Source organism: Protomyctophum parallelum (assembly GCF_964188405.1).
Source record: "Protomyctophum parallelum genome assembly, chromosome: 5".
NCBI classification, from domain to species: Eukaryota; Metazoa; Chordata; class Actinopteri; order Myctophiformes; family Myctophidae; genus Protomyctophum; species Protomyctophum parallelum.
Window position 1 is genome coordinate 2,876,867 of NC_139702.1, and position 27,827 is coordinate 2,904,693.

Sequence of the window (27,827 nt, forward strand, 5' to 3'; positions counted from 1 at the left end):
TCAAAAATAGCAAAGATAGCAGATGAACAGTACAAGCTTAGCTCACATTGCGTTGCGATGTGACAGATATTTTTTATACTTTTATGTGACATTTATTTACAAAAGAAAATGAAATAGATATGGAGATCGGCCTATGAGGGTCCTGCCTACCCTTATCACCTTCTTCCACTTCTTCCAGCTTCTCTGTACGTCTTCTGTAAAGAGAAGGCTGTGTATCATCTATCACCTGCAGCATCATCACCTATCCTGTTCCAATATGCAAATAATTAAACAGTTGCTGAAACCTGAAACCACTTTGCTTTGAGCAGCTATGGTCGGTGGGGAAGGAGGCCTGTGATATTACAGTATGTAAGGGATAATACACGGGGTCGGAGGTCATTAACCCATTCTGAACGGGCACCCATTTTGGTGTCAGCATCATGTTATGCTTTAGCTATTGAAAAATAGCAGATCTACAAGCTCATATCGCGCCACCGAGTGGCGCGATACGAGCTTGTAGGTCTGCTATTTTTTGAAAAATCGAAGAACGACTGACATTTTTAGAATCTGATCTCAGGTCAGAATGGGTTCATCAGACCAGTGTGTTTCCGGCGGAAACCTCGTATGAATCTGATCTCAGGTCAGAATGGGTTAACGTAATATAGATACAAACAGGATGATTATCATCCTTAAGGGATTTATTTCTCGATAATGAACCTGTCAATTATCCTGTTTATTACACAGCTACTAAATAAATAAATAAATTGAACCAAAAGTAACAACCAAACAAAGTATTTCCTTGCTTGCGGCAATCGCCCTGGCCGCCAGCCCAGCACAACAAGGTCACCTCGGAAAAAACAAGGAAAGGTTGATCAGACAGAATACATTTTCGGTTACTGCATCATTTATTTCTTGCCGTGTTTAGCTGTAAATGACGTGTGTTTGTTTACATGGCTGTCATGTTGGATACATGACATAAGATCCAAGCAGCGCAGCGCAGCCAGGTGCTCTGTGGCTTTGACAGCGGTCTGTTATAGACCTGATCGGTATAATTACACAGAAATAATACACCAGCGATTGACCGATCAGAATCAATCTTTCAACCAATTGCAGTGTAATACATTTTAACCCATTTTAACCCATTTTGGTGTCGGCATCATGTTATGCTTTAGCTATTGAAAAATAGCAGATCTACAAGCTCGTATCGCGCCACTCGGTGGCGCGATACGAGCTTGTAGATCTGCTATTTTTGAAAAGAATCGAAGAACGACTGACATTTTTAGAATCTGATCTCAGGTCAGAATGGGTTAATCAGACCAGCGTCCAGTGGAAACCTTGTATGAATCTGATCTCAGGTCAGAATGGGTTAATATCAATAGATGCAGAATTTCTCAATATAGCAGAAAGTAGATGTGGAAAAAGTTTTTTAGTTTGTTGTTGTTTTAGATTTCACCATCCGGTCCAGACCGGATGACACAGAAACACAGACCCGGCTTTCCTCCGAGGTGGAAAGTCTGGTGATGCGAGGTTACTGCTTTGCCAGTTGTTTTCCCCTGGGAGGGGTGTTGCTTTCCCCTGGGAGGGGTGTTGTTTTCCCCTGGGAGGGGTGTTGTTTTCCCCTGGGAGAGGTGTTGTTTTCCCCTGGGAGAGGTGTTGTTTTCCCCTGGGAGAGGTGTTGTTTTCCCCTGGTAGGGGTGTTGTTTTCCCCTGGGAGGGGTGTTGTTTTCCCCTGGGAGAGGTGTTGTTTTCCCCTGGGAGGGGTGTTGTTTTCCCCTGGGAGGGGTGTTGTTTTCCCCTAGGAGGGGTGTTGTTTTCCCCTGGGAGGGGTGTTGTTTTCCCCTGGGAGGGGTGTTGTTTTCCCCTGGGAGGGGTGTTGTTTTCCCCTGGGAGGGGTGTTGTTTTCCCCTGGGAGGGGTGTTGTTTTCCCCTGGGAGGGGTGTTGTTTTCCCCTGGGAGGGGTGTTGTTTTCCCCTGGGAGGGGTGTTGTTTTCCCCTGGGAGGGGTGTTGTTTTCCCCTGGGAGGGGTGTTGTTTTCCCCTGGGAGGGGTGTTGTTTTCCCCTGGGAGGGGTGTTGTTTTCCCCTGGGAGAGGTGTTGTTTTCCCCTGGGAGGGGTGTTGTTTTCCCCTGGGAGGGGTGTTGTTTTCCCCTAGGAGGGGTGTTGTTTTCCCCTGGGAGGGGTGTTGTTTTCCCCTGGGAGAGGTGTTGTTTTCCCCTGGGAGGGGTGTTGTTTTCCCCTAGGAGGGGTGTTGTTTTCCCCTGGGAGGGGTGTTGTTTTCCACTGGGAGGGGTGTTGTTTTCCCCTGGGAGGGGTGTTGTTTTCCCCTGGGAGAGGTGTTGTTTTCCCCTGGGAGGGGTGTTGTTTTCCCCTGGGAGGGGTGTTGTTTTCCCCTGGGAGGGGTGTTGTTTTCCACTGGGAGGGGTGTTGTTTTCCCCTGGGAGGGGTGTTGTTTTCCCCTGGGAGGGGTGTTGTTTTCCTCTGGGAGGGGTGTTGTTTTCCCCTGGGAGGGGTGTTGTTTTCCCCTAGGAGGGGTGTTGTTTTCCTCTGGGAGGGGTGTTGTTTTCCCCTGGGAGAGGTGTTGTTTTCCCCTGGGAGGGGTGTTGTTTTCCCCTGGGAGGGGTGTTGTTTTCCCCTGGGAGGGGTGTTGTTTTCCCCTGGGAGGGGTGTTGTTTTCCCCTGGGAGGGGTGTTGTTTTCCCCTAGGAGGGGTGTTGTTTTCCCCTGGGAGAGGTGTTGTTTTCCCCTGGGAGGGGTGTTGTTTTCCCCTAGGAGGGGTGTTGTTTTCCCCTGGGAGAGGTGTTGTTTTCCCCTGGGAGGGGTGTTGTTTTCCCCTGGGAGGGGTGTTGTTTTCCCCTGGGAGGGGTGTTGTTTTCCCCTAGGAGGGGTGTTGTTTTCCCCTGGGAGAGGTGTTGTTTTCCCCTGGGAGGGGTGTTGTTTTCCCCTAGGAGGGGTGTTGTTTTCCCCTGGGAGGGGTGTTGTTTTCCCCTGGGAGGGGTGTTGTTTTCCCCTGGGAGGGGTGTTGTTTTCCCCTGGGAGGGGTGTTGTTTTCCCCTGGGAGGGGTGTTGTTTTCCCCTAGGAGGGGTGTTGTTTTCCCCTGGGAGGGGTGTTGTTTTCCCCTAGGAGGGGTGTTGTTTTCCCCTGGGAGAGGTGTTGTTTTCCCCTGGGAGGGGTGTTGTTTTCCCCTGGGAGGGGTGTTGTTTTCCCCTGGGAGGGGTGTTGTTTTCCCCTAGGAGGGGTGTTGTTTTCCCCTGGGAGAGGTGTTGTTTTCCCCTGGGAGGGGTGTTGTTTTCCCCTAGGAGGGGTGTTGTTTTCCCCTGGGAGGGGTGTTGTTTTCCCCTGGGAGGGGTGTTGTTTTCCCCTGGGAGGGGTGTTGTTTTCCCCTGGGAGGGGTGTTGTTTTCCCCTGGGAGGGGTGTTGTTTTCCCCTAGGAGGGGTGTTGTTTTCCCCTGGGAGGGGTGTTGTTTTCCCCTAGGAGGGGTGTTGTTTTCCCCTGGGAGAGGTGTTGTTTTCCCCTGGGAGAGGTGTTGTTTTCCCCTGGGAGGGGTGTTGTTTTCCCCTGGGAGGGGTGTTGTTTTCCCCTGGGAGGGGTGTTGTTTTCCCCTAGGAGGGGTGTTGTTTTCCCCTGGGAGGGGTGTTGTTTTCCCCTGGGAGGGGTGTTGTTTTCCCCTGGGAGGGGTGTTGTTTTCCCCTAGGAGGGGTGTTGTTTTCCCCTGGGAGGGGTGTTGTTTTCCCCTGGGAGGGGTGTTGTTTTCCCCTGGGAGGGGTGTTGTTTTCCCCTGGGAGGGGTGTTGTTTTCCACTGGGAGGGGTGTTGTTTTCCCCTGGGAGGGGTGTTGTTTTCCACTGGGAGGGGTGTTGTTTTCCCCTGGGAGGGGTGTTGTTTTCCACTGGGAGGGGTGTTGTTTTCCACTGGGAGGGGTGTTGTTTTCCCCTGGGAGGGGTGTTGTTTTCCCCTGGTAGGGGTGTTGTTTTCCCCTGGGAGGGGTGTTGTTTTCCACTGGGAGGGGTGTTGTTTTCCCCTGGGAGGGGTGTTGTTTTCCCCTGGGAGAGGTGTTGTTTTCCCCTGGGAGGGGTGTTGTTTTCCCCTGGGAGGGGTGTTGTTTTCCCCTGGGAGGGGTGTTGTTTTCCCCTGGGAGGGGTGTTGTTTTCCCCTGGGAGGGGTGTTGTTTTCCCCTGGGAGGGGTGTTGTTTTCCCCTGGGAGGGGTGTTGTTTTCCCCTAGGAGGGGTGTTGTTTTCCCCTGGGAGGGGTGTTGTTTTCCCCTAGGAGGGGTGTTGTTTTCCCCTGGGAGGGGTGTTGTTTTCCCCTGGGAGGAGGGGTGTTGTTTTCCTCTGGGAGGGGTGTTGTTTTCCCCTGGGAGAGGTGTTGTTTTCCCCTGGGAGGGGTGTTGTTTTCCCCTAGGAGGGGTGTTGTTTTCCCCTAGGAGGGGTGTTGTTTTCCCCTGGGAGGGGTGTTGTTTTCCCCTGGGAGGGGTGTTGTTTTCCCCTAGGAGGGGTGTTGTTTTCCCCTAGGAGGGGTGTTGTTTTCCCCTGGGAGGGGTGTTGTTTTCCCCTGGGAGGGGTGTTGTTTTCCCCTGGGAGGGGTGTTGTTTTCCCCTGGGAGAGGTGTTGTTTTCCCCTGGGAGGAGAGGTGTTGTTTTCCCCTGGGAGGGGTGTTGTTTTCCCCTGGGAGAGGTGTTGTTTTCCCCTGGGAGGGGTGTTGTTTTCCCCTGGGAGGGGTGTTGTTTTCCCCTGGGAGAGGTGTTGTTTTCCCCTGGGAGGGGTGTTGTTTTCCCCTGGGAGGGGTGTTGTTTTCCCCTGGGAGGGGTGTTGTTTTCCCCTGGGAGGGGTGTTGTTTTCCCCTGGGAGAGGTGTTGTTTTCCCCTGGGAGGGGTGTTGTTTTCCCCTGGGAGGGGTGTTGTTTTCCCCTGGGAGGGGTGTTGTTTTCCCCTGGGAGGGGTGTTGTTTTCCCCTGGGAGGGGTGTTGTTTTCCCCTGGGAGGGGTGTTGTTTTCCCCTAGGAGGGGTGTTGTTTTCCCCTGGGAGGGGTGTTGTTTTCCCCTAGGAGGGGTGTTGTTTTCCACTAGGAGGGGTGTTGTTTTCCCCTAGGAGGGGTGTTGTTTTCCACTAGGAGGGGTGTTGTTTTCCCCTGGGAGGGGTGTTGTTTTCCCCTGGGAGAGGTGTTGTTTTCCCCTGGGAGGGGTGTTGTTTTCCCCTAGGAGGGGTGTTGTTTTCCCCTAGGAGGGGTGTTGTTTTCCCCTGGGAGAGGTGTTGTTTTCCCCTGGGAGGGGTGTTGTTTTCCCCTGGGAGGGGTGTTGTTTTCCCCTGGGAGGGGTGTTGTTTTCCCCTGGGAGGGGTGTTGCTTTCCCCTGAGAGGGGTGTTGTTTTCCCCTGGGAGGGGTGTTGTTAGATACTGTTGTAATATACAACATGCTGTGTACTGATGCTTGGTACTTGTATACGTGAATATGCAATGTACTTATATGTATGGTGCACTGCCTGAACTGTAACATACTTTAGGGCTGTGTTAGGGCACGCTGAAGGCCGCGTGCTGCAGGCAGTGATTGTGATGTCTAGTCAGTGACGTCATTAGGACATGAAGTATCCAAGCTATATATATGGTTCTGTATGTGTAATAAACTGTGTGAATGATTTAATGTGACCAAGCCTCGCGTCATGTTAATATCTTCTCCCGGGCAGGGGTGTTGTTAGATGTATACTGTATCTCCCTGCAGTGCTCTTAAATGGTTGTCTTCTGATGTGCTGGGCAGGGAGTTATGTAATGCCAAGTTGAAGTAATGCCAAGATCAAATATAATATTCACACTTGTGTAACAGTATATACTTAGTGGCACAGCGAAAATGGCAGATGTACACGACACGTTGAGACTTGTTGCGAATGCATTAATGCACAATCTGATATTTTCGCCGTTGTTGCACAACTAAGTATTATAGCTTTCTAGGAAACACAGTCGACAAGCTGGGAGGAAGTGATATTTATGTGCAGTACGTCTACGTCTGTGATACCGGACCGGATATCTTTCATAGACCTGCATACTACTCACTATCCATCAGCATCAGTATCCACCCGTCTTTCTCTGTGCAATGCACATGTGTGCTTAAATGTGTGTGTGTGTGCGGGTGTGCGTGTGCGTGTGTGTGATTTTCTTTGTATGGTGTAACCTAACTGTCACTGTTTCAACTCGTTGTACTCGTGTGTGTGTGTGTGTGTGTGTGTGTGTGTGTGTGTGTGTGTGTGTGTGTGTGTGTGTGTGTGTGTGTGTGTGTGTGTGTGTGTGTGTGTGTGTGTGTGTGTGTGTGTGTGTGTGTGTGTGTGTGTGAGTGAGTTTGCACGTGCAATGCATGTGTGTGTGTGTGTGTTTTGGCCGCACATGCTGTTCCACTCGTTCTAAATTCTGCCATGATCCTCCCGACCAATCAAAACCCTAGCCAATGTGCACGCCTTTCCCTGGCTCCTCCCCCGTCCCCCAGCCCTATCTAAAACACACACACACACACACACACACACACACTATAACAACCCCTGTTACTGTCCGAGTGTCCGTATCTTCCCCCCCCCCCCCCTCCCACTCTGTTTTCATTTCAATGGGCTTGAAGGGTTCCATCTGGTTCCTTCTGTACTCTCTTCTGGGTTTAATACCACTAAGTATTTTTTACTGTGTACTGACCTAGAATTACATGTCACGGTCTGGAGTTGACCACATGACGTTTATTTTCCATCCTAGTGAACGTACGCAGGTGCGTGCGTGCGTGTGTGTGTGTGTGTGTGTGTGTGTGTGTGTGTGTGTGTGTGCGTGTGTGCGTGCGTGCGTGCGTGCGTGCGTGCGTGCGTGCGTGCGTGCGCGTGCGCGCGTGCTCTTATCACTTTGATAAGAGTGCTCCGTTTGTCAATGTTAAGACTTTGTGTAACATTTCAATTTCCACTAACCTGACACATTGTTGGAGGTTCACTTACTACCCTCTCAACAATGACTGAATGATAATAGGCCTACTATGGTATATTTAATAGATAATAGGCCTACTATGGTATATTTAATAGATAATAGGCCTACTATGGTATATTTTGTTCAGGTGTGCTCAGAGATAACAAGAAGAAGAAGAATGTGGAAGTAACGATTGCCATGAGCCAATCAATAGCTCCAAACACTACTCTGTTGTTCCTCATAATGGGTGTTGATGAAGCACATGCACTCCATGTTCACATCACAGCGAAAACAATAAAAATGTAATCATATTCGTAACCCGCTCTTTCTGGTATAAATAATGATACCAACTTGTAGAAGTAACTGGTGGTGACCATCAAAACAAAGCCCGTCCTTTAAAACAGAGCAAATCCCCTTTGACATGCCCTGTAATCTTGAATTTGACCTTTCATGTTTTCTCAATGTTGACGGTCTCCTTTGCCAAATGAAATCATAATGACCATAATCTAAATGACTAATTGTCCATAATAGTGCCTCTGTATCTTTAACTATTTATGAGTTATAGTGACAAACAAATATATGTAATTTTGTCAGATATAGACCAACGATCTTCAATGGAGAAATAGAAAGAATATGATCTTGTTTTTAGTTTGAACATAAATGGTGCTCCGTTTGCCAATGTTATGATAAACTATTTTGACCTTTTTCATGACCTCAACTCATTTGAGGCCGACATTTAATCCAGTACACCTACGTAAGGACCGTCACGCACCATTCCTGAAAGTGCCATGTCATTCGGTGTGGTTGTTGTCGTTCAAATCCTCTGACAAGTAGTAAAAAAAAAAAAAAAAACGAAAGTAAAGTAAACAAACAAAGAAGAGAGGATCGACTCAGAGATAAGAGTGGAAAAACAGAGAGGTGATGCTTGGAGCCTCATGGAGCCTCATGACTTATGGAGAGAGAGAGAGAGAGAGAGAGAGAGAGAATGCACAATCTTTTATAGTCTCACAAGATAGTATTACTCAAAGTGTTAAAGGTATATTCAGTGATTTCACTTAATTCAAATATCACTTATTTTTTTGTTTTGTTGTGATAATCCTCCCTACTATAGAGTGTGCTGGCCATATAAGGAGTTCCTCCCTGTCCCCAATTAACCCCTGGGGGTAAAAAAAACCTTAGGTTTCGTTTTTGACTCTCTATCCTGATTGGACGAAAGGCTGGGTCCCACAGCCAAAAACGAAACCTACGGTTTTTTGAGTGAAATCACTGAATATACCTTTAATATAACACAGCTCTGTTTAAATGTTTATTGTATTGTTTTATCTTGATTGATTTGTTCCACTTTTGCTTTGGCAATGTAAACGTATGTTTTCTCATGTCAATAAAGCTCCTTTGAATTGAATTGAGAGAGAGAGAGAGAGAGAGCAGTACGTACTATCTGTGTTTGAAGGTTGTGCAGATTATCAGGACAGACACACAAACATCACGTCAGCCGACAGACATGTGAGAGTTTGCAGGAAGTACAAGTGTGGTTAGACAGACAGACAAACAGAGAGAGGTCATCTGGGGTCTGTGTGTGCAGAGCTGTACTATAGTTACCTTATATTATATTATTATATATCGGGGCGACTGTGGCTCAAGAGGTAGAGCAGGTCGTCCAATGATCCATGGGTCGGCGGTTCGAATCCCGGCTCCTCCTGTCTACATGTCGAAGTGTCCTTGGGCAAGACACTGAACCCCAAATTGCTCCCGATGTGCTGGTTGGTACCTTGCATGGTTTCCGCCGCAATCGGTGTATGAATGTGTGTGTGAATGGGTGAATGTAATGCACAATCTATGTAAAGCGCCTTGGATAAAAGCGCTATATAAATGCACCATTTACCATTTACCATTTATATACACCTTACACAGTTTGGATCATAATCCAGCCTTTCCATTTGTATTTCTCATTGTTAGGAACTCTGTGTACACGTTGTGTTACCAACCTTTTCTGGTCAGGACCCACTTGACGATCTCATGCACTTTCACCTTTATTCTATTGAGCACTTAATCGTTTGGTATGATAAATAAAATACCCCAAAATCCCAACTTTTTGTATTATTATAGCCGTATATACAGTATTGCAACAATAATAATGATAATAATAAAACTTTATTTGTATAGCACCTTTCATGACATGAAATGCAGCTCAAAGTGCTTTACAGAGCAATGGAGAATAAAAAGAAAAGCAAGGCAACGACATTAAAAAACAAGCAGAACAGTACAGTGAGGACATGAATAACAAAAAATAAAAGATCAATTAAAAGCAATGTTGTAGAAGTGGGTCTTGAGCTGTGCTTTAAAAATGTCTACAAAATGTGTGTGGTTGTCACAAAATCCTACGGCAGACCTGTACTTTCTCCTGGGACATCAGTGTGCCTTGGACCAGCGTTTGGGAACCACTGTAAGCTAGCAGATGGGATGCAGATCTACAAGCTCATATCGCGCCACCGAGTGGCGCGATACGAGCTTGTAGGTCTGCTATTTTTGAAAAATCTAAGAGCGACTGACATTTCTAGAATCTGATCTCAGGTCAGAATGGGTTAATCAGACCAGTGTGTGTCCAGTGGAAACCTCGTATGAATCTGATCTCAGGTCAGAATGGGTTAAGGCTGAGCGTACGTGGCCTGAACCACAAAACGTGGTCAAATATCATTTCAGAGCATGAGCCGTCAAAGAGCCGTCAGAGCCGTCATATTATAGTACAGAGATTGAAGGCTTCCCTTCCAGTTCACTGGCAGTGTTCTATAGATAGATAGTTTAATACCCCCCCCCCAAAGGAGGATCTTAGAAACATAACCCCTCAAGTCTGACTTACACTTGGTTGAGAGGCATGTCGTCGACCAAAAATAGCCGATCTACAAGCTCACACTGCGTAGCAGTGTGACACGTTGTTAGCTGGAAGATTGGCTGTTTGGTGTACTCCACGGACACCCTTGAGTGTCCAACATACCATCGCATAGATGCACATGGTACGGAGAAGAAGAACGGAGAAGGAGATCAGCCGGAGAATCGGAGCGGCAGGGGCGGTATTGCAGTCGCTGTACCGCACTGTTGTGACGAAAAGAGAGTTGAGCCAGAAGGCAAAGCTCTCAGTCTACCGAGCAATCTTCGTTCCTACTCTCACCTATGGTCATGAAGTGTGGGTCATGACCGAAAGAATAAGGTCACGAATACAAGCGGCCGAAATGAGTTTTCTTCGACGGGTGGCTGGCATCTCCCTTAGAGATAGGGTGAGAAGTTCAGTCACACGAGAGAGACTCGGAGTAGAACCGCTGCTCCTTCGCCTGGAAAGGAGCCAGCTGAGGTGGTTCGGGCATCTGGTTAGGATGCCTCTCGGGCGCCTCCCTAGGGAGGTCCTCGACGCATGTCCCACTGGGAGGAGACCCCGGGGCAGACCAAGGCGCAGTTGGAGGAAATACATCGACTCTCTGGCCTTGGAACGTCTCGGAATCCCCCAGGAGGAAGTCACTAATGTTGCTCTGGAGAGGGAAGTCTGGAGCTCTCTGGTGGAGCTGTTGCCCCCGCGACCCGACTACGGATAAGCGGTTGAAGATGGATGGATGGATGGATGCACATGGTATAACTTGAAGTATTTAAATTAATTTGCATGTTTTCATGGTGGCGTCAAATTCTAGACTGAAATTAGAGTGTTCTTTATTTCTTATTTTAATTATAAAAAATTAAAATAAAACGTAAATGTTTAATTGACCCGCTGCATACAAACGGGACCAAATGGACCCTTTTAGTACCATTTTGCACTCTCAATAGCTAACACTTATATAACACTCATTATTTGTCTTTACCTGCGGATGAAAAAATTGAATAATCTTATATTCTATTATATTTCTTTCATGGGTTTCAACATACAGGGCAAATTCATACAAAACCACACTCTTCCCTGTGTAGACCGCCATGGTCTGCATATAGCAGACTCAGTTGTTGGGGGTCATTTTAGTGGTTCAGCCAGCTTACGTACACAAGCCTCACAGACACAAATGGACTCACAAACAATGTCTCGAGTTCAAACCCATGACGCATGACTTCCTCTTTCCTCATTTACCCCCTTGCAACCCTGCCTCAGGACACCTGTGTGTGTGTGTGTGTGTGTGTGTGTGTGTGTGTGTGTGTGTGTGTGTGCGTGCGTGCGTGCGTGCGTGCGTGCGTGCGTGCGTGCGTGCGTGCGTGCGTGCGTGCGTGCGTGCGTGAGACAGAGAGAGCCAATAGAGCAAAAAGGGTATACAATACACAGTTGGACTCAAATGACATGTCGACAGTATGTTTGTTATTATGACATCATAATGCTGACTCAGCACCTCTGAATATAGAGCACTGTGTCAGTGTCCACCCATGGGGCCAGCATGTGTCTCTGCTGCTATGAGTCACAGCTGAGATCGGAATGTGTGCATGTACGTATGTATGTGTATGTATGTGCTTGCACAAAATGGTCCTGCAGCTCAGCAGCATGCAGTCCTGTCGTCCAATGTCTTGGAGAATCAATACTGACACCTGGTGGTTCGGTGCTCAAAGTGCACCCAACTCCCCCCCTGCCGAATACACAGCAGCTACTGTGTGTTCCCTACAGGGCTCTCTCGGTTGTTTATGTTAGCCCAAAATGAACCAATGCAAAAAGCATTGTGATCATGTACTAGTACTATAGTTGCTAGCTTTATTGATACACTGTGTAGTACATTTGATGCCATCCTTAGATTTGTATCGTTCGTACGGTTTGATAAATGTTGATGCTTGCTGACACTGTGTTACATTGTCTGGACCAAACATTCAATGGGAACGAAGCTATGTTATACCATGCAGAGCTGTCTACACTGGCCTTTTCATGTGTCAAAGGAACACAGTGTTGCTATAAATGGAGCAGGTTCGACCGGCAGTTCCCAGTTATGTTTTTGTGAAGCACATTGAGCAGCACTGTGTAATTGCACTGTATTGATTGTATGTCATCACTCTGTCTGTCTGTCTGTCTGTCTGTCTGTCTGTCTGTCTGTCTGTCTGTCTGTCTGCCTGTCTGTCTGTCTGTCTGTCTGTCTGTCTGTCTGTCTGTCTGTCTCTCTCTCTGTAGCTGTGTACCATGTTTGGTAATGTCCGCTCCACCATACTGTCCCTGATGATCGGCTCCTACGCGTCTTCAGCGGTCACCTTCCCTGGTGTGAAGGTACAGTAAAATCTGTATTATACAGAATTCAATATTCAAACCCATTCTGACCGGGCACCCATTTTGGTGTCAGCATCATGTTATGCTTTAGCTATTTAAAAATAGCAGATCTACAAGCTCGTATCGCGCCACCGAGTGGCGCGATACGAGCTTGTAGGTCTGCTATTTTTGAAAAATCGAAGAGCGACTGACATTTTTAGAATCTGATCTCAGGTCAGAATGGGTTCATCAGACCAGTGTGTGTCCGGCGGAAACCTCGTATGATTCTGATCTCAGGTCAGAATGGGTTAACTCTCATTTTTGTGCATTTTACCCTCTCCATTAAGTCAGAGTTACAATTTGGTACATTAGCACTGCTAAATGTTCTCCTGTACTCTCTCTCTGTCTCTGTAGATGGTCTATGACCTGGGCGTGTCATTCCGTGTCATCATGTGGGTGTGGACAGGGGGAGCGTGCGTGGTGTTCATCAACTGCTTCCTCAACTGGCCAGCAGAGTCGTTCCCGGAGCCAGAGGACGCCAGATACCAGTCAGTGTGTGTTCTTTTGTCGTGAGCACATCTCAATTTAGATTGTACGACCTACGCACAGAGCTATTATAATAACCATTGCTTCCTTTCTACATACAGACCAGTTCAAAATGCAAACATAAATAATGCTATTGGCTGAAACCGCTGTGAACGGCGGGTCTTCACTCGGTAGCACCAGCGGAAAGCCTAGAAACATACCCTACTTTATTCATTTTTAAAATTAACGGGACCATCATTTACTAAACGCATATCATGATGATTTAAATCAAGTGTAAAGTTTACCAAAACCCCCACGCTCGGGTGGTGCAGTGGCAAAGTACCTGCTCACCACCACGGGGTCTAGGAGTTTGAATCCACCGCGGTGCATCGGGCCCGTGTTGAGGGGAGGGAAGCCGAGCAGGGGGGATTAGTCACCTCACAAACTACTACGGGCTGGGGAGGCACCTAGCCGAGCAGGGGGGATTAGTCACCTCACAAACTACTACGGGCTGGGGAGGCACCTGTCAGAACAGAGTGTTGTGAGTATCCTCGTGGTGGCAGTATGCTTGCAGCCTGAACAGGAACACAGGAATGAACTCTCTCTCTCTCCCTCCCTCCCTCTCACTGGGCAGTCAAAAGGCGAAGAAGAGTGATGTTGTTCTGGATGATCGTGTGACCGGGGACAAGACGTACGCCCACGTCAGTGTCACGGAGGACCCTGTGGGAGGAGCCACACAGCTTGAGTGCCAGCAGCCCACCTCCCCCATTGGATCCCAGGGTAACTAACAATTATTAGACAACAGAACTATACACTGTCACCAGGCTAACCATCATTATACAGCAGAACTAAGTACTGTAGTACTGTACTAGCCAAGTCTATGAAGGTTTTATGTTTGCTTTATTCATTCCCCCCGTGACGTCATGTGGCAGCCACGGTGGGCACTCAAGGTATTCATTTTACTGGCCCAGGCAAGTGGAATGGCCTGGAGGGTTTAAATAGTACTTTAATACGGACCAGAGGGACATTTATCTTTTCTATCCCAGTAGAACTAAGTAGTACTTGATACAAAGTGCTCTATCAGAGGCAAGCGGATGTCCAATGTTCATTTATTTCTTGATATTAATAATAATGTATTTGACTGTGGATTTGACTGTGTATGATCCGCAAGAGAAACATCAGGTTACGGTATGTACCAATCAAAACGGATGCTTGTGTAGCGTTTTCCCACAGTTCACTGTATGTTTGTCCTCATCAAGTCACTCTTTCACACTTACTCACTCTGACACACTCCCCCCCCCCCCTCTCTCTCCACAGACTCTCAGACACTCTTTCGCTCGGTGTGTTCTCCCATCTTGTTGTGGAGCCTCGTTACCATGGCGATCACCCAGCTGAGGCTCATCTTCTTCATGGGTGCCATGAACAAGATGGTGGAGTTCCTGGTCACCCATGGTGACCCAAAACGTAAGACCCACATTTCAATGCCTAAAACAAGTCAAAAAACAGGCCTGTTGAGCTCTCAACGGTGAAACTCCTTCATAATGTTTATCAGAGGAGGTGGACAAAAAACTACTCAACTCCAATAATATTTTAACAGTTTAAAATGAAATGATATATAGTGATATATAGCAGATCTACAAGCTATTTTCACTATATTTGAAATGTAGGAGTCAAAAGTGCAATATTTGTCCTTGAAATCTAGTGGGGTGAAAGTTTTAATACCCAAATGGGTAACTCAATATGAAGTGTTAAGTTAATATTTTGTAGACTCCATTCTAACATAGGTTTTTAACTACTTGAACTGCATACCTATTCTGTTTGCCAAAAATAGCCGATATACAAGCTTAGAGTGAACTTGTAAATCAGCTATTTTTGGTGAAGAGATTTGGCGTGGATGGGAAAAATATGCCGTTGTAAGTAACTCAAGTTTGTTTTACTAAGAATTGAGGGTTTAAGTGGTTAAGCTCTGTCTTTTCTGTTTCAGCGTCTGATGAGATGGTGTCGGAATCTGATGAGAAAGGTGAGATGGACTGGGTAGTCATAGTCACACCACAGTATTGGTCTATAGACATTACTATCATTATCATATCATTACTATGTCAGTTATGCTTTAACCCTTTAACACCCGCATTAATTTCTACTTGCAAAAAATAGATTTCAACCTTACTACTACTTTGTACTACTAGGACTAAGACTAAAAAATATGTTAAAAATAAATAAAAATAAAATTGATATAATAATATAATAAATTAATAATTTACATTTTGGGGATATCTTTCACAATAATGAATAAAACATGTTCTAGACATTCTAATGATCAAAAAAAAACATATATTACAATTATTTTACCAACTTTTATTAGGGTAAAGGTCAAAAGTCTTAGGTTAAAAAATGTTCAAAATCGCACAGTCCAGACATTTTTTATTTGTGTGAATTTCAGCCTCTGTGGGGGGTATTTATATGCAAATATGACCAATGGCATTGAAATGGCATTGCAATGAACATCACTGATGACGTTTAGGTGAAAAAAGAACAGAAAAATAAAATAAAAATTTAAATTGTTGCTAAAAAGCAACGCTGGGTCTTAGAGGGTTAAGGCCGTTTCAGACGGGGAGCGAGTGCAGGCCCATGAGGGGCGTGGGCCGCGTAGCGTGAAAAACATCTGACCACAATCCAGGTCTAGTCGCCAGCGAGCGTGTGCACGAAACGAGCACAAGCACGACATCACGACATCTTCCCAGTCAGTTTGTATTGATCTATCGTCGTGTCTCTGTGTCTCTGTGTCTCTGTGTCTCTGTGTCTCTGTGTCTCTCTGTCTCTGTGTCTCTGTGTCTCTCTGTCTCTGTGTCTCTGTGTCTCTGTGTCTCTGTGTCTCTGTGTCCCTGTGTCTCTGTGTCTCTGTGTCTCTGTGTCTCTGTGTCTCTCTGTCTCTGTGTCCCTGTGTCTCTGTGTCCCTGTGTCTCTGTGTCTCTGTGTCTCTGTGTCTCTGTGTCCCTGTGTCTCTGTGTCTCTGTGTCTCTCTGTCTCTCTGTGTCTCTGTGTCCCTGTGTCTCTGTGTCCCTGTGTCCCTGTGTATCTGTGTCTCTCTGTGTCTCTGTGTCTCTGTGTCTCTGTGTCTCTCTGTCTCTGTGTCTCTGTGTCTCTGTATCTCTGTGTCTCTGTGTCTCTCTGTCTCTCTGTCTCTGTGTCTCTGTGTCTATGTGTCTCTGTGTCTCTGTGTCTCTGTGTCTCTGTGTCTCTGTGTCTCTGTGTCTCTCTGTCTCTGTGTCCCTGTGTCCCTGTGTCTCTGTGTCTCTGTGTCTCTGTGTCTCTGTGTCTCTGTGTCTCTGTGTCTCTGTGTCTCTGTGTCTCTGTGTCCCTGTGTCTCTGTGTCTCTGTGTCTCTGTGTCTCTGTGTCTCTGTGTCTCTGTGTCTCTGTGTCTCTGTGTCTCTGTGTATCTGTGTCTCTGTGTCTCTGTGTATCTGTGTCTCTGTGTCTCTGTGTCTCTGTGTCTCTGTGTCTCTGTGTCTCTGTGTATCTGTGTCTCTGTGTCTCTGTGTCTCTGTGTCTCTGTGTCTCTGTGTATCTGTGTCTCTGTGTCTCTGTGTCTCTGTGTATCTGTGTCTCTGTGTCTCTGTGTATCTGTGTCTCTGTGTCTCTGTGTCTCTCTGTCTCTGTGTCTCTGTGTCCCTGTGTCCCTGTGTCCCTGTGTCTCTGTGTCTCTGTGTCTCTGTGTCTCTGTGTCTCTGTGTCTCTGTGTCCCTGTGTCCCTGTGTCTCTGTGTCTCTGTGTCTCTGTGTATCTGTGTCTCTGTGTCTCTGTGTCTCTGTGTCTCTGTGTCTCTGTGTCTCTGTGTATCTGTGTCTCTGTGTCTCTCTGTCTCTGTGTCTCTGTGTATCTGTGTCTCTGTGTATCTGTGTCTCTGTGTCTCTGTGTCTCTGTGTATCTGTGTCTCTCTGTCTCTGTGTCTCTGTGTCTCTGTGTATCTGTGTCTCTGTGTCTCTGTGTCTCTGTGTCTCTGTGTCTCTGTGTCTCTCTGTCTCTGTGTCTCTCTGTCTCTGTGTCTCTCTGTCTCTGTGTCTCTGTGTCTCTGTGTATCTGTGTCTCTGTGTCTCTCTGTCTCTGTGTCTCTCTGTCTCTGTGTCTCTGTGTCTCTCTGTCTCTGTGTCTCTGTGTATCTGTGTCTCTGTGTCTCTCTGTCTCTGTGTCTCTCTGTCTCTGTGTCTCTGTGTCTCTCTGTCTCTGTGTCTCTGTGTCTCTGTGTCTCTGTGTCTCTGTGTCTCTGTGTCTCTGTGTCTCTGTGTCTCTCTGTCTCTGTGTCTCTGTGTCTCTCTGTCTCTGTGTCTCTGTGTCTCTCTGTCTCTGTGTCTCTGTGTCTCTGTGTCTCTGTGTCCCTGTGTCTCTTTGTCTCTGTGTCTCTGTGTCTCTGTGTCTCTGTGTCTCTGTGTCCCTGTGTCCCTGTGTCTCTGTGTCTCTGTGTCTCTGTGTCTCTGTGTCTCTGTGTCTCTGTGTCCCTGTGTCTCTGTGTCTCTGTGTCTCTGTGTCTCTGTGTCTCTCTGTCTCTGTGTCTCTGTGTCTCTGTGTCTGTGTCTCTCTGTCTCTGTGTCTCTCTGTCTCTGTGTCTCTGTGTCTGTGTCTCTCTGTCTCTGTGTCTCTGTGTCTCTGTGTCTCTCTGTCTCTGTGTCTCTGTGTCTCTGTGTCTGTGTCTCTCTGTCTCTGTGTCTCTCTGTCTCTGTGTCTCTGTGTCTGTGTCTCTGTGTCTCTGTGTCTCTGTGTCTCTCTGTCTCTGTGTCTCTGTGTCTCTGTGTCTCTCTGTCTCTGTGTCTCTGTGTCTCTGTGTCTGTGTCTCTCTGTCTCTGTGTCTCTGTGTCTGTGTCTCTCTGTCTCTGTGTCTCTGTGTCTCTGTGTCTCTGTGTCTCTGTGTCTGTGTCTCTCTGTCTCTGTGTCTCTCTGTCTCTGTGTCTCTGTGTCTCTGTGTCTCCCCAGTCAGTTTCTATTCATCTATCTTCGGTACGCTCCAGCTGCTGTGTCTGCTCACCTGTCCACTGATTGGCTATATCATGGACTGGAAGCTGAAGGAGTGTGAGGATGAAAAGGAAAGCGGGTATGGCGTCTATTACTTTATTTATTGACTAGGATTTAGTTGAGACAAAAGGGTCGATGGGAGCAGATGAAGAGGGGTCAGATCTAACAGATCAAATTTGAATGCTGTCCCATATTTAAGTGTAAAAATGTATATAAAAAGGTCCAGTATCTATCTCAGAGAGAGTGCAAATGGACCGTTACGGTATATGTCTAATTCAGAGGGAGTGCAAATGGAATTAACCAAGAGGTGCAAGCATAGTCAAAGTGGTATTGACTCTGGCAAGAGTCTTGAGAGCACTTTTTCATAGGATTCTTTTTCTTCATAGGATTAAAATAGTAAACAAACAAATAAAATATAATGAACAAAAAAAGTGCTAAGAGAAGGAGAGACAGCGAAATGCCTTCACGACTGACGACGTACGTCGCGACGTATATTTTTCCGTCGCAACGTATATTCGAGTACGTCCTGGCGTAAATATCAATTCGTCCCGGCAGAACGGACTCGTCGCGGCTATATCTACCCGTTTGCGACGTAATATGTTGGCTATTATTTTCCGTCGCGCCAGAACGGGACTCGTCGCAGCTATATCTACCCGTTGTGGCGTGAGCTGGACTCGTCACGGCAGAACGTGACTCGTCGCGACTATATCTACCCGTTTGCGACGTGCGCCTCGCCGGTCCGGTCTCCAGGCGAGCCTGCGTCCTTCATATATTTTTTTTCTGCTCTCGTTGGACTTAACTTTAAAAGTCCAATGGAACACCTCTTTGTAACGGGTCGCTGTAGTATAGTGGTCTAATTCCTCGCCTCTCTATTCTTTTTTGCTGAGGACGCTGGTTCAATTCCCGCTCGCGGCAAACCAAAATTATTATATTTTAGACAGACAGACAGACAGACAGACAGACTGCCTGTCTGCCTGCCTAATGTATTGTAAATAATGTATTCATTCCATACGGCTATTTTCTTTTAATATAAAAACTTTTGTCTTTCGCGCGATTCGAACCAGCGTCGTCAGCACCAAAACATTGAGAGGCGAGTGATTAAACCGCTGGACTACAGCGGCCATACGTTACAAAGAAGTGTTTCATTGGACTTATAAAGACAATAGCACCCAGCTGCAGTCTCGCAAGGGGAGGGACCGGAAGTGCTTTTATTTCCGGCTTCCACGTGCACAAGCGCACATACACGCACGCGAAATATAATGCGCGTGCACGACACGCACTTGCTGGTGCGCGCTTAAATGCCGGGTGTATATAGTACCATCTGTGCTTAAACATAATTACGTGGTCGGTTTGGAAAAGTTTGAAGTAGTTTGTTGTAGGTAATATTTTAATTGAAAGCTTATTAGTTGGTGGTATAAGTGTGCATATTTGAAGAAATGCAAATCTAACAATAATAAAATGATATGCAATAATAGGCTAGGCCTATATGGTCGATTATAACATAATGATATCAAGGCATTTAAGTAATGTAATAAGTTGCTATAACCCCGTACCCCTGTCCCACACACACCATGTCCAGACCATAGATCACAGACACACGACCATATGCATTTAATTTACTATGAAAACCTGCATTTCCCGTCAGTCAGTCAGTAAGTGTGTCATGTCACGCCTCGTGTCATGCCTCCATATATGGTCACGCCTCATGACACGTCACACCGCCATATATGGCCGTTTCCATATGATATAAGATCCCGACACTGACCTCATCAAACCCTGGATAGCCATACATTGAAAAGACTGGATCATCACCTAGATCTCCATATATGGAGCTGAGGCGGCCAGCAACTCTACATCTGACCTCATAATGTAATAATCAGCTCATAATGTAATTAAAAGACGAGCACATAACTTAATAGATTTTTCTATAATGTAATAATGTGTTACATTAAGAACCTCCACATAGGCGACTCATACTGTAATAAAACTTCATAATGCAATAATGTCTTTATAATGTATGAGCTGATTATTACATATTGCATTATATTTCGCGTGCGTGTATGTGCGCTTGTGCACGTGGAAGCCGGAAATAAAAGCACTTCCGGTCCCTCCCCTTGCGAGACTGCAGCTGGGTGCTATTGTCTTTATAAGTCCAATGAAACACTTCTTTGTAACGTATGGCCGCTGTAGTCCAGCGGTTTAATCACTCGCCTCTCAATGTTTTGGTGCTGACGACGCTGGTTCGAATCGCGCGAAAGACAAAAGTTTTTATATTAAAAAAAAATAGCCGTATGGAATGAATACATTATTTACAATACATTAGGCAGGCAGGCAGACAGGCAGTCTGTCTGTCTGTCTGTCTGTCTGTCTGTCTGTCTGTCTGTCTGTCTGTCTAAAATATAATAATTTTGGTTTGCCGCGAGCGGGAATTGAACCAGCGTCCTCAGCAAAAAAGAATAGAGAGGCGAGGAATTAGACCACTATACTACAGCGACCCGTTACAAAGAGGTGTTCCATTGGACTTTTAAAGTTAAGTCCAACGAGAGCAGAAAAAAAAATATATGAAGGACGCAGGCTCGCCTGGAGACCGGACCGGCGAGGCGCACGTCGCAAACGGGTAGATATAGTCGCGACGAGTCACGTTCTGCCGTGACGAGTCCAGCTCACGCCACAACGGGTAGATATAGCTGCGACGAGTCCCGTTCTGGCGCGACGGAAAATAATAGCCAACATATTACGTCGCAAACGGGTAGATATAGCCGCGACGAGTCCGTTCTGCCGGGACGAATTGATATTTACGCCAGGACGTACTCGAATATACGTTGCGACGGAAAAATATACGTCGCGACGTACGTCGTCCGTCGTGAAGGCATTTCGCTCCACCTGGAGAGAAGGCTAACCTAAAGAGGTGTGTCTTTAGATTATGTTTAAAAATGTCGGTGTTCCTCAGCCTGAGCTTGTGTTCCCTCATATTTAGCATCGGGGGAAGTGTTGGGGTTTGGGGTTAGGGTTGAGTTTTTCGCACAGACTAAATGAAAGCCTGGGTATCGAGGCTAGGGTTGAGGTAATACAGGGCTGAGGGAACATACAGTAGGCGCGTTCCCGTAACCTCTATATGTGTTTACCGTTGTTCCCTTCAGCTCTTCGGGTCCCCCAAAGAGAGACAGGAAGATCCAGAAACTGACCAACGCCCTCAGAGCGTTCGTCTTCACCAATCTACTGCTGATCGCCTTTGGAGTCATCTGCTTGATTGACAACCTGCCCTTACAGGTAGGAAACACAACGGAAAATACAAGCACGAGGAATATAAATAATAGAAAAGCTCACACACTGACAGACGAATGTTGAGGCTGGTGATGAAGTTACACAGAGAGTGGATGTTTGGGTCCTCAGACCATAATCAACAACACTGTTGCCCATTAGATGTAACAAATGGTGATGAAGCTGATATCAATCAGCCCATTGTTTACCGTCACTGTTGAGTGAAAATTAACATGATAAAGACATATTACAAAAACATACTTTAATGCTGGCCTCTCGTACGTACGTACGTACCTGTCTTTAGCCTCTGTGAACCTTTAGGCTTTAGGGTGCAGACCTTTCTATCTTATCTGAATATAAATATTAGCATGAATTGAATGATTTATAGATACATAAATATCGTAGATAGATATATTTTTTAATATTTTCTTGATGTGCAGTACTGTAAATACACATGCACACACAAATGCACTTACTGTACATTGACCTCTGTCTCTGTCTCTGTGTGAAGTTGGTGGCATATGTGCTCCATACCATTGTGAGAGGGTTCATCCACTCCTGTGCTGGAGGTCTATATGCTGCAGTGTAAGTAACCTACAACTCCTCTACGTCCGTCACAGACTTCATCTCACCGTAGGACATCTGTATTTTGCGTGTCTTTAAGTACCAGGTCTTATTACTTAACTTAAGACCTGGAGGCGTGGTCAATGCTCTTTGGCCACTCAGAATAGCCAAATGGCATTGATCACGCCTCCAGGTTTTAAGTTAAGACATGCAAAATACAGCCCTATTAAATATGTCCAATTCTGTAAAAGGGTGCTTTGCTTTAAACATGTTTTCAAACATGAAAACTTGAAATAAAAAGTTTTTTGTGCCCTCTGAGATAATTTAGTTTGTGCAGTGATTTGTATCTCAAATCACTCTACAAAGATGTGTATGTCAAATGTTACCCCTTCTTTTTTTTTCTTTTTTTTTAGATATTTTTTTGCGGCTTACGCCTTTTACCGATTTTTTAAGGGACAGATAGTAGGCTGACAGGAAACGGGAGAGAGATGGGGGGATGACACGCGGCAAGGGCCGTGTCGGGTCCGGGAGTCGAACCCGCGGCACACCGTGACTGGATCACCAGTCCGGCGCCCAGACCACCACGCTACGGCCTGGGCCCAAATGTTACCCCTTCTTGTCCATTTTTCAGCCCCCAAAGATAATTGTGCCAGGGAGATTTTGGTTAAAAATATATTCCACAATTTTCACAACTTTTGTAGAATAATGTTGCGGGTTAAAATGTTTAAACTGTTTTAGCTGTGTGGACGCCCCCCAAGACCCCTGGAAGCACAGAGTTAAGAAGCCCACCTTGCTTTTTGCAGGTATCCATCCAACCACTTTGGGACGTTGACAGGCCTGCAGTCCACAGTCAGTGCAGTGTTTGCACTGCTGCAACAGCCGCTCTTCGTGCTCATGTTGGGCCACTTCCAAGGAGACCCTTACTGGGTATGCACACACACACACACACACACACACACACACACGCACGCACGCACGCACACGCGCGTGCGCACGAGCACGCACGCACAATATTTGAGACGTGTCTCTACACCCATCTTAGCTGCTCTCCACTGGTTTACCTGTTAGTTGAAGAATTGATTTTCAGAATGGTTTTACTGATGTCCTGAATGGACAGGTTCTCAGTTATATTTAAGCTATGCTTCCCCTTATGAGCCTTTTAGATCCTCAGGTTGTTCCTAAAAGCCGCCTCACTACCAGGTCATTTTTTTAGTATTTTTGACCGTTTTAGTGTTGTTGTTGACTTTATCAGTGTTTGTTTAATAGCTCTGCTATTTTTGTTTTTATTTTATTTAATATCCGCTGGTTTTATGCTGTTGTTTTATCTCTTATTGGTATCATGCTGCTCTTTACCCAGCCAGCACGCCCACTTGGGGCCCATGTGGTTTCAATGTGGGATACGTGGGCACCAAGTGGGAATGGGCTTGAACTGGGCAAATTATGAGGGTCCCACATGCATGGGCTAACTGGGCATGGGTTGGAAGTGGGCAAGCCCATGTAGTTCCAACATGGTCTACATGTGGTCTAACTTGCATGGGTTGAAAGTGGGCAAGCCTATATAGGTCCCACGTGGTCTACACGAGGGCTAACTGGTAAAGAAAGAAAGTGCTTTACAGCGCAAGGTTATAACCTTGCTCTGTAAAGCACTTTCTTTGTAAAAACACTATGAAAATTAATTAATTATAATGAGTGCATAATTGTGCCATTTCAAAATATCAAGAGGTATCATTGCATGTCAGTTATATTATTATATATTATATATATATATATTATTATTATATTATATTATTATTGCATGTCAGTTATATTATTATATATTATATATATATATATTATTATTATATTATATTATCATTGCATGTCAGTTATATTATCATGACACAAATACAACAGAAAGTCTCCTTCCTCCAATCCACAGATTAACGTCGGCCTCCTCATCCTCTCAATGGCTGGCTTCCTGTTGCCGTGCTACCTGGTCTATCACCGCAGTTACTTGACGAAGCAAAATGCGAAGCGAGACAGGCTGGCCGTCCAATCAGCCCAAGAGACGAGTCCTTTCACCCAATCAGAGAAGAACGGATACACAACAAACGGCCACGCCGCTTAGGATGACTGACGTTTGCTTCCCCGATCGTTTGTGGATCGTTTAATCGAGTGGTCATCAAGCATTTTAATTTCAAGGACGCCCATAACTCTGAGAGTGTACAAATAATGCCAAATAGACATTTGTACACTCTCAGGTTAGAGACCTGTAAGGGTCCATTTCCTGGACCCCACTTTGAGAACCACTGATCTAATCAGTTGATTGACTATTCTTGTGCTGGGTACTGCCTAGAACTGGGTATACGTTGGATTCTGGTAAATGGACCTTCTTTTATTTATTTTAAGATGTTAACATTTTTTAATTCAGTGGGTTCTACTTAGACAAGAATCTGCCACACAGAATGAAGTAGGTTCTTCTAAGCTGGCACACAGAAGCAATATGAAAATAGCATCATTTTAGAAACAGTACCTGATATGAAATAACAGTTCAGCTACTGTATACCCCATCCCATGCTGTACTGTACAGAACAATCCTTGGAGAATGTGCACACGGAACCAAATGGACCCTTACGGGTCAGACTTTACTTTACTGTATACCCCATGCTGTACTGGGGTGTACAGTAACAGTACAGTACCAGACAGGTGGATTGTAGAGTAAGATCAGGATCTCATTTATCAAATTGTTCTTTGATTTTCAGCTTACTGTATTTTCTTTCACCTACCGTATGTAATATTAATTAACCAATAGTAATGTACTAAATATAGTCAGTCTAACTACTGACTTTTGCCCCCAGTATACAGTATATCTGTCCGTCCGTCCTTGTGAACGTGATATCTCAGGAATTCCATTACAGTTGGCACGAACGTCCACTTGGATTCAAGGATGAACTGTAAGAAAAACGTTGCCAAAGGTAAAGTCAGTGTCACCTTAGTTACAATACATGTGTTTATGACTCAAAGGTAAAGTCAGTGTCACCTTAGTTACAATACATGTGTTTATGACTCCGCTGATGGCCAGCCATGGCCAGAGGCATGATGTTTTCGGGTTGTCCATCTGTCCATCTAAACGTACATGCATCCGTAGGCTATATCTCCCAAAATACTGAATGCTATACCTCAGGAACCCTGTAGAAAAAAAGAAGGAGCGCATCTGTTTGGCCAGAGTAGAAATCTCCAACAAGGTGCTCTTTGGTACAACTGGGTGACAGAATACAGTAGATGCAAAAAAAGAAGACCAAGGCACTCGATCTTGTAGAAAAAGTAAAAAGCCTTAAATAAATGAAACAGTAAGTGTCAGTCACCCAGGAACCTTATTGGAATGTCATGACCTTTGGCACACATGTCCACTTGAACTCAAGGATGAACTGATTACCTTGTGAGTAGGACTAGGTGGTCAAAGGTCAATATCACTGTGACCTCAGTCACAAAACACAGTCATTACATTCCTTCAAATCCGTCACCAGCAGGTATATGAGTCTGGACGGACAGACATGGATGTAAACTGTAAACTGGCTGGGGGAGGCATCATGCAACGCAAATGTGCTATTTATAGATTTGTAAGCACAAAATTGTTCTCAAAGAACCTTTTAAGAAATGAGATTCTTTATGGGGTCATTGTTCCATTCCTGTGCCACCAGTTCAAAATGCTTTAAAGGGTCCATCTGACTTCTTCAAAGCAGGTATTATCATGAAGTACAATTACAGCCATTCATGCTCAATTAATTTATCTATGCATCCATGCATTCATTCATTCATTCATTCATTCATTCATTCATTCATTCATTCTGTTGATCATAATTTTCTGTTGCAATAGAATCCATAAACTACGAATGCATCATTACTGCTTGAGCTACTGTAGTGCCAAAGAATCGAGTATTTAGATCCTGAATGTAACCTGACTGACAATCACTTGAATGCTTCCCCTATTTATTGACATCCAATGGACAGTTTCTGGCCATGAATTCAAAATGAGATAAGCCATTCTTAACCAGTTTCTGTGACCAAAAGTCAAGTGTTTCAAGTTCTACCAAAAGTTAAATAACTTTTATGTCATTTTATTAGTTTGCTTTATAAATACATATATCTATCCCTCAGATTTTACTGACATTCATACCTCTGAAATTCTTAAATTCCTTCACATACCCTCTCATCGTCTCTTTTCAACTACAATAACGTTCTGGATTTGTTTCCATACGTTATGGCTGGGTTACAGATAAGGTTCTCAGAGTCAGAACCTCATTTGGGCCCTTCGCAGGAGGTGCTACTAACCCAGAACTTATAATTCAACTTTTTGTTTCTAAAATAGAGAAAATAGCCTGTCTACAAGCTCACCGTGTGAGCTTGTCGATCAGCTATTTTAGCTTTCAGCCTATGGAAGGTTCTGGGTTACCCATTGTTGCCAGAAAGAGCCAGAAGACAGTCAAAATGTCAACTATTGATCAATATCATGGAGTACTTGAGTATCAAATCAAAAACTGAATTGATCTCATTGTATAGACAAATTCACCATGGCGCAATCATAACTGCGATGTCAAGCGCAACTACAGGGTAGCGCTCTGTGAATTCGTCTATAAATCATGTGTATTTACATTCATTTCTTTGATGTCAGATGTATATATGGTGCCTTCTATAATATTTATTTCTTTGATTTAAGGTGGTTGCACACTGGACGCGTTTTTCGGAAAAAAACGATGGAGAAACACAGCTAAAAATCCGAAAAACGCGCTCTGTGTGTGGGGACCTTTAGTTTCTGAATTTAATTTCTGTTTTATTTTTTTATTCTGCTTGTAAGGAGCATCTAGTTTAGCCTTTGAGCTGTTGACTAGTTTTTATTGTTGTATTGTAGTATGCGGCCGGCCTTTGTATTGTTACTTTGTAATATATTGTTTTGTAAATTTAATATGTTTTTCTGTTATGTTGGGGGTGGTTCTTTTGTGCTGCACTTGATGAAATGCTTTGATGTGACGTCATCATTCAGGGACATTTCTCAGCTCTGTTCAGGTCCGTGTTTTCCAAGACACATGTTGCTCAAAGTTTCTAAGAACCAGTTTATCCACACAGACATTAAGAATAGAACACCAATTATTTGCAATCCACAATAATGTCTAACTCTTTGTCCATCTAAACTGTGTATCACATTTTGAGGAAGTCAATGACTGACATTAGGCGTGCTGTCTCGCCTCCAGGGTGAGTGATAACTGGCCAAAAGAAGTAGTTTGATCTAAGTGCTGCCACAGTGAGTAATGATCCACATCAAGTCAGCTGATGTAAATTACAGATTACTGTGAGAAATTTACTCTGGGTTTTCTGACATTCTGTGCAGGCACAGCCTAGTCTGAAACCAAAAGGCTGACCTTTTTTTGGGGGGGGGGGGGGGGGGGGGGGGCGGTGTTGCAAATATCATTGTATGCATGAAAAGAATGATGGAAAATGTTGTGTTGTATGAAATAAATGCTTTCAAAAACAAATATATATATATATATAGCCAGTACAGTACCTACATAACAATGTCCAGTCCCATATCAGTCTCTACTGCAGAGAGCATGAAAAGGAGACATTTTAAAGCTGGTGTTTTTGATCATCACTATTTATTTTTTTCTATTTATGCCTATTGAGCTTTTTCTAGATAGACAGGAACACATCATCTCAACACTGCTGTTGTACTCACCTAGATAGACAGGAACACATCATCTCAACACTGCTGTTGTACTCACCTGCCAGTGAAGATCTGTGTGGATGTAAACGTAGAGCCTTCGTCTTACTCCTCTTACTCCTCCTCCTGCCTGCTGACCGCTGACCCTAAATCACTCTCCCTGCCATGCTTTATTCCTCCCCCGAGCACAGGTTAACCATAGACGCCCGACGAAGCCGGATGCACCACGGTAGACTCCAACCCCACAACCTCTGTGGTGGTGGGCTGGGACGTCACTGCAGCACCTGAGCTGGCTTGAGTGGAGTCAAAGGCCATATTCTGCTAGTGTATCGTGGGGGCCAACGAGTCTTTAAACCTGTGAATGTCTGGGAGCTGAGAGTACAGCACAAACCAGGCCTCATAGCGACTGCCTGGTAGAGTTTCATTTGATCAATAGTAGAGATCACAGTGTTCACAACAGGCTACTCTAGACAATTGTGCTAGCACAATTCTTGTAGCATTTGATTTAATTGGTCAAAATGTAATACTACATCAAAATCGTGCTTACTGCTTCAAGTGTGTGTTGACTGCTGATGCAATGTAGGCTACAGCCTGTACAGTACAGGTTGTGGTCCCCCACTAGATGCTACATGTATGTGGGGGCGTTTAAATGCCTTGGTTTTAGGCTGCACATAATACTATGTAAAGGAACTA

General features: G+C 45.3%; 1 protein-coding gene across 3 annotated transcripts in view; it reads left to right on the forward strand.

Annotated features, from left to right (window-relative positions):
* The window catches only part of slc43a1b (solute carrier family 43 member 1b), a 43,050-nt gene extending 16,204 nt beyond the window's left edge, over positions 1 to 26,846 (forward strand). Inside the window, exons 6-16 of one of the 3 annotated variants that reach the window (XR_014569225.1) lie at positions 12,013 to 12,105; positions 12,499 to 12,638; positions 13,244 to 13,389; positions 13,927 to 14,073; positions 14,594 to 14,629; positions 17,576 to 17,693; positions 20,755 to 20,884; positions 21,387 to 21,460; positions 22,243 to 22,366; positions 23,358 to 24,393; positions 24,443 to 26,846. Coding sequence is in view for 2 of the 3 variants with exons in the window: in XM_083765009.1 (XP_083621135.1) it covers positions 12,013 to 12,105; positions 12,499 to 12,638; positions 13,244 to 13,389; positions 13,927 to 14,073; positions 14,594 to 14,629; positions 17,576 to 17,693; positions 20,755 to 20,884; positions 21,387 to 21,460; positions 22,243 to 22,366; positions 23,358 to 23,546 (1,197 nt within the window). In the remaining variant the exon portion in view is untranslated. Of the gene's footprint in view, positions 1 to 12,012; positions 12,106 to 12,498; positions 12,639 to 13,243; positions 13,390 to 13,926; positions 14,074 to 14,593; positions 14,630 to 17,575; positions 17,694 to 20,754; positions 20,885 to 21,386; positions 21,461 to 22,242; positions 22,367 to 23,357 lie in introns of all 3 variants that reach the window. The other 2 variants (XM_083765009.1, XM_083765010.1) reach the window with 2 other exon arrangements.
* The last annotated feature ends 981 nt before the right edge of the window (positions 26,847 to 27,827 follow it).